The sequence below is a fragment of the Cornus florida genome, unplaced genomic scaffold, assembly GCF_030987335.1.
Source record: "Cornus florida cultivar Cherokee Brave unplaced genomic scaffold, ASM3098733v1 CherokeeBrave_3.0.0_Hap2_Chr02, whole genome shotgun sequence".
In the NCBI taxonomy this organism is placed as follows: domain Eukaryota; kingdom Viridiplantae; phylum Streptophyta; class Magnoliopsida; order Cornales; family Cornaceae; genus Cornus; species Cornus florida.
Genome location: NW_026775572.1, coordinates 45,112,045 through 45,118,445, shown reverse-complemented (window position 1 = coordinate 45,118,445; position 6,401 = coordinate 45,112,045). Strand labels below are relative to the sequence as shown.

Here is a 6,401-nt window from a genome sequence, read left to right as displayed (position 1 = left end):
TTTGTAATTTTTAAATTATCATATTAAGATTGAGATTGTCTACGAAATTGAAAAGTTATTCAAGATTGATAAACTATGATTAGAAAAAAAAGGTATGAATAACACTTTAAAAATGTAATTGTGATTGTACCTGAGGAATTAAGCAGTTTTTTTCCCTGTTGAGATTGTACCAGACCATGCATTTTTTTTTTTTTGGTGCTGAACTTGAATGGCAATCTACTCATCCCCACAATCTTCTTTCCACAACCAAGTATTTCAAAATCGTTCTCTCTTTTTTTCTTTTTTCTTTTTTTTTTTTTTAAGAAATAGAAGACTATATATATATATATATATATATATATATGTGTGATTATTTGTCACCTCTTTTCACATTTCATCATCTTCTCTATTATATGAACCGACATGCATTTTGGATTGTAGACACCAAAAGATGGACTCATATAGTGGAGAGAAGATAGAGAGCCAACACCAGCCTCCACAATTACAGCAACCAAGCGAAGGCACCTCTTTTATTAGAACTTGCTTCAATGGGCTTAATGCCTTATCAGGTCTCTCTCTCTCTCTCTGTGTGTATATATATAGCTTTTTGTATGTGTGTTTTCTTGATGCATTCACCATCATTTCCTTCTCCATATCACTCAAGGAGTTAAAATTATCTCCCAAACTGTGATGTCCCTGAAACATGTTTTGAAAACGCATAGAGAATATGCAAAGCGGACAATATCTACACAGGATGGACCATCGTGACACAAAACCAATTTCATTAATATATACAATCACATTTATGAATTTGGCTATTGTAAATGCACTAATAGAGCCTTGCAAAGTCTCGTGGAATAGTTAGGGCAAAGCCCGGACACCTCAGTTATTGAAAAAATGCATTAATAGAGGGCTAATGTTTCATACTCTGCTTTCTCAGGTGTTGGGATACTGTCAATTCCATATGCACTGTCTCAGGGAGGGTGGCTGAGCTTGATTATGCTTTTCGTGGTAGCAGTTTTCTGTTTCTACACAGGACTACTACTACGACGATGCATGGATGCTCACCCACAGATCAAAACTTATCCGGACATAGGCGGGCAGGCCTTTGGGGGTAAAGGAAGAGCCATGGTGTCCACTTTTATTTATCTTGAGCTCTATTTGGTTGCAGTTGAGTTTCTGATATTAGAAGGGGACAATTTGAATAAACTGTTTCCCAACACCAACTTTCACATTGCTGGCCTCAAGTTAGGAGGCGAACAAGGTTTTGTTCTGCTCAGTGCCCTAGTCATATTGCCAACAACATGGTTAAGGAGTTTGGATTTGCTGGCTTATGTATCGGCCGGCGGGGTTTTCGTCTCCATTGTTCTGGTTGGCTCTGTTTTTTGTGCTGGTGCAGTTGATCATGGTGTGGGGTTTCATGAAAGAGGAGAGCTTTTGAATTGGAGAGGAATGCCTATAACCATGAGCTTGTTTACCTTTTGTTATTGTGGTCATGCAGTCTTCCCTACACTCAGCAATTCCATGAAAGATAGGAGCCAGTTTCCTAAGGTAAGAAATGGTACCCCAAGTATTCAAGTATTTTGTTTTTCCCTTAAGTTCAAGCAAACTCAAGCACTACATTTTTCTCTTATGATCATTCTTGCTTTAATTCCATATAAATGGGGTCAACCATATGAATTCCTACTCCAATTTTTTCTATGGCATGTCAATATTTCCCCTATTATGTTTAATTTTTTAAAGTCATTTTTAATAACCTCGTCGCATTTTATTTTTGGAAGCCCTCTCCGTCTCTTACCTTCTATTACAACTAATCTTCCTTGCTTCACCAGCGCATCACTAGATCTCCCCTATATGTGTCAAAACCATCCAAGTCTAACTCTTTCTAAATTCTTACCTATCAATGCTATACATAATATTTTTTCTCTAAAAGGGAAACTTACTTTCAGCCTACCTTTATTCACTTAGGCTAACGCTCATCATTTGTGCTCTCTTCGGCAGAAGAAAAAAATTAGATAGAAGGGAGAGGAGAAGGGATGGATGAGACATCTCTATGGAATAGATTGTATATTTCTTTCTTTTTGTTCGGTTGGATAGAAGAGAAAAGAATAAACTTAAAATTTCCTATCTTCCTTAAGAGAGAAGGAAAGATAAGATTTTAATTATTTTTACCATTATAAACAATAATATTTATAATATTATAAGTTATAGAGGATAGTATTGTAATTTAAAACTTGTATAATTTATGATATTATTTAATTTAAAACTTCTATAACAGTTTACTTGTCTTCCCTCATTTCTTTCGCCCATTTTTGGGCGGATGAAAATTTGTAAAGGAGGAAGGATGGACCATCCTTCCTATTTTTCTTTCTTTCCTTACATCATCTTTACAGAATAAAATTTATTTCTTCTTTCTTATTTTCTCTCCACACCTCTTCCTTTCTTCTTACCGAACACAACATAAGTATTCAAGTTAAAGATGTTAATTAGTGTTTTTTTTTTTTTTTTTTCAGGGTTTTACTTTTTCTCATATAACATCATGTTTTTATCTATTCTTATTCATGTCAAATTGATTGGAGATGAGAGAATCAATCAAGATAGGGAAAGCTAATAAAATGTTACAACAAATAAAAGTGACAAGTTCCCTGTTGAATTTGAGGGTACTGAAGTATTGGAAAGGAGAATACCAAAACTACCTTTAGTTGATAGTTAATCAAGATGTGACATCTGACTTACAAAGTATATAGAAATGACATCCAAATAGTTGGGAGAACACATTGTCAACTTGAATTACCAAATAATAATTATACATTTATTAATCTGTCATTTGATTATCTCTAACCAGATTTAAATAACCTTAAATTTTTATTTAAAGGGAAATTTTTTATTTAAAAAAAATGAAGAAGTGAGAGTTAAGAACGAAATAATCAAGAATTGACAGAAAACAAAAATCGCAAACCCCACAAAACGAAAAGATTTATCATAGTTCAGCTTATAACTACGTCAGTAAAGGTCGGTGAGGAGTATTGACTACGTGAAAAATAAGAGAATTTCGAAGTCTCTCAAAACCCTAACCCCAATAGATCCTTCCTCTTTCACTCTCAATCTCGATTTTTAGTGTTCTTTTATATAAAGTTTAAATCTTATTACTTTCATATTTCGGGTTACGATAGAGACTAAAATCTGGATCCAAGACCCGCAAAACAAAAACATGTCAATTTTGTTTTTGCATAAGCAAAATTGGCCTAAAGTCCGTTTTACCCTTCTTAGTAATTCCATGAAAGGGTAACAATTAGTGTACTATTATTATAAGCAAATTTGGTTGGATATGATGATTACCTTTCTCATTGTACTCACTTTCATTGCAGGTTCTACTTGTGTGCTTTGTTCTAAGCACCATCAGCTATGCATCAATGGCAGTTATAGGCTACCTAATGTATGGAGAAAATTTGATGTCTCAAGTGACACTAAATCTCCCTACAAGAAACATAAGTTCCAAAATAGCAATATACACCACATTAATCAACCCCGCCACCAAATATGCCATAATGGTATCTCCAATTGTCACAGCTCTTGAGGCCGCGTTTCCTTTCAAAAATAGCAGATCATTCAGTTTCCTCATCAGAACGGTTCTGGTGATCAGCACTGTTTTTGTGGCGCTAGCCGTTCCCTTTTTCGGCTATGTGATGGCGTTTATAGGAGCATTTTTGAGCGTTGGTGTCTCGATTTTGTTACCCTGCCTTTGTTACCTGAAGATCAACAAAGGTTCTCTGAGTTTCGGATCGGAGATGATGTTTATTGTGGCAATTCTGGTCATGGGAGTTTTTGTTTGTGTCTTAGGTACATATACTTCTGTAAAAAACATTGTAAACCATATCTGTCCAACTTGAATTATGACAGTTCTGTTGGAAATTAAACTTGATTATGTGGTTTTTAGTGTTTTTGTGAAGGTTACAAGTCCTTTAATATTGTGTGTTAGTGGGAGTTTGTATTTGTGTTAATGGAAGACATGAGAGTTAAGTATACTAAATACTATGTTAGTGGGATTAGTGAGAGTAATTGGGCATTGAAATGTAATTAGTTATATATGTCTTAGAGCCTGTATAAATTCATGTTTTATACTTATTTTATGTGGAAAAAAAAAGGAGTTAGAGAAAAAGATGAAATAGTATGAGTAGAATATAATATATTTTTAAGAGTTCCGTACCTCAATTCCTCTTCCATTTTATTGTGTAGTGTGTGTCTCTAGCCCGTCCACTTATCCAACAAAGTGGTATCAGAGCAAAAGCCAACGAGTGGTATCAGAAAAAAAAGCCAACAAGTTCACCATAGACTGGCAATATATAATAAAATCAGTAACATGCACATGTTTTTTGCTTGAATATGATGTTAAATCTGATAAGAACATGTACTAAACTTGATTTTTAGCCACAAGGACCAAGAAAGAAAGAAAAATAAAATTAAAATTCTAGGAACAGGGTAAATTAGTGTAATGCATTTTTTTTTTTAAGATTAACCGGCTCCCAAATCAAATTGATTTACTCAGTGCAAGTTGAACCTCAAATCTAATATTTTACGAGGCACCAGTGCCAAGTAACCTTATCACTGGGCCAACCCCTTGGGATTGTAACGTGCTCTGTTTTCCTTTGAAGCTCACCTGGGGAAAAAGATGAGTCCTTAACTCCAAACACTGCTTAAATGGAGATCAAATTGGCCAAGATACAACTCAGTCGACTCAGCCATTGTTCCATTTCAGTTTGTGTAGTTTAAATGTCCTTAATTTTCTAGAAAATATTCTTTACATAGATAAAAGCTGATTGCAATTTCATGTACAAAGTACAAATGGCATGGTTAAGAGTTGGCAATGATCTAATCTTGTACAGTAGTAAACAAGCAGCAATGATTTCCAATAATGAACAAATTGAGTATTTAAGGGAAGGAGAAAAAAAAGGGGGTTATAGATCATACTTTGGTAACAAAGGGAAAGTGGAGGGAAAAATAATAACAAAAAAGAAAAAGAAGATAAAATAGGATTTCACATGTTAAAAAATAATACTAATAATAATAAAAGGGTAAACTGAAAGAAAAAATAAAATAAAATCCCCTCAACTTTCATTTTGTTTTTATACAAAACCCCTTATACTATTCAAAAAAATATATGCAGATACCCCTCCCAGTTGAGGATAATGACGAAAAATTGTCAATTTTGGACCTGAAATCTTCATATACTACCCTTCTTTATTCATCAAAAATGACTTTGGATCATTTTTAGATCCATGAATCGACCTATAAACGGTTATCCATATTAGGAGAGATATATATCCTAATATTTTTGTCATTTTAAAACCAATGTTTTTTAATTTTCATTTTTTGAAGAGTAAAATGGTATATTAGATATATATGTTAACAACACTTTAACGGATTGAATATAAGTTGTAACTTTCAAATAGTTGACGGGATTACCTACGGCTTGTGCAAAGCAGGGAAAAATGAGGAGAACTTTTACATAACCCAATAATAATAATAATAATGGCAAATATCTTCAACAAGGATCCTCTCCATTAGGGGCGGAGCCAGAAATTTGTTTCAGGGGGCGTCATATTATATTTTTTTCAAGCGAATAGTGATGCAAAACGATAAATCAAAAAATAGAACTGCAATAATGGTGGAATAATAGCATTTAATAATTTGAAAAATAATTATTTAAAAAAAATGGAAACATAAAATACTAGTCTTAAGAGTCCGTTTAGGAACAAATTTAATTACCAAACTTTGAAGAGAAAAAAAAAAAAAAAAAAAAGTTTGAATACAGGAATGCAACTTTTTTGTTTTTTAAGAGAATATAAAAAAGAAGAAGAAGAAGAAGAAGAAGAAGAAGAAGTGGAGGAGGAGTAAGAATGAAAAGAAAGGAAAATTTAAAGATATTTTTAAAAAATAATTATTTCAGTGGGTATTTTTGTAAAATTTTATAAATTATAGGCCTATTTGCAATAAAAATTAATTGGCACAAGGGTAAATAATTATTTCACGGGGCATTTTTCACTTTTTTATAAATTATTGGCCTGTGTGTAATAAAAATTAATGGCCATTTTCTAGAAAAAAATTATTTTAGGGGGGGCATTTTGAAAACTTTTTTATAAATCATAAGCCATTTGTAATTAAAACTAATGGACCAGCATGGGCCCGGGGGGGGGGGGGGGGGGCATGGGGCCCCCCTGGGCCTATGCTAGCTCCGCCCCTACTCCCCATAGAGGGAAGGGAACACTGGAGAAGACCCGTCATCTCCAGTGAGTTGTAGACTCGTCGGTGAACAAGAACTCCAAGTTGTCAAGACCCACTCCAAATAATCCCATAAGAACTCCAAGTTGTTATGACCAGCAACTAGCCCAAATAATCCCACATATTTTGGAAGGTTGCAAAAC

General features: G+C 33.8%; 1 protein-coding gene across 1 annotated transcript; it reads left to right on the top strand.

Annotated features, from left to right (window-relative positions):
• Nucleotides 1-376: 376 nt before the first annotated feature.
• On the top strand, nt 377-4,148 carry LOC132286889 (amino acid transporter AVT1I-like). The gene is made up of 3 exons (XM_059789312.1): nt 377-548; nt 920-1,530; nt 3,348-4,148. The coding sequence occupies exons 1-3, from the start codon at nt 431-433 to the stop codon at nt 3,867-3,869; spliced, it is 1,251 nt and encodes a 416-aa protein (XP_059645295.1). The 5' UTR covers nt 377-430; the 3' UTR covers nt 3,870-4,148.
• The last annotated feature ends 2,253 nt before the right edge of the window (nt 4,149-6,401 follow it).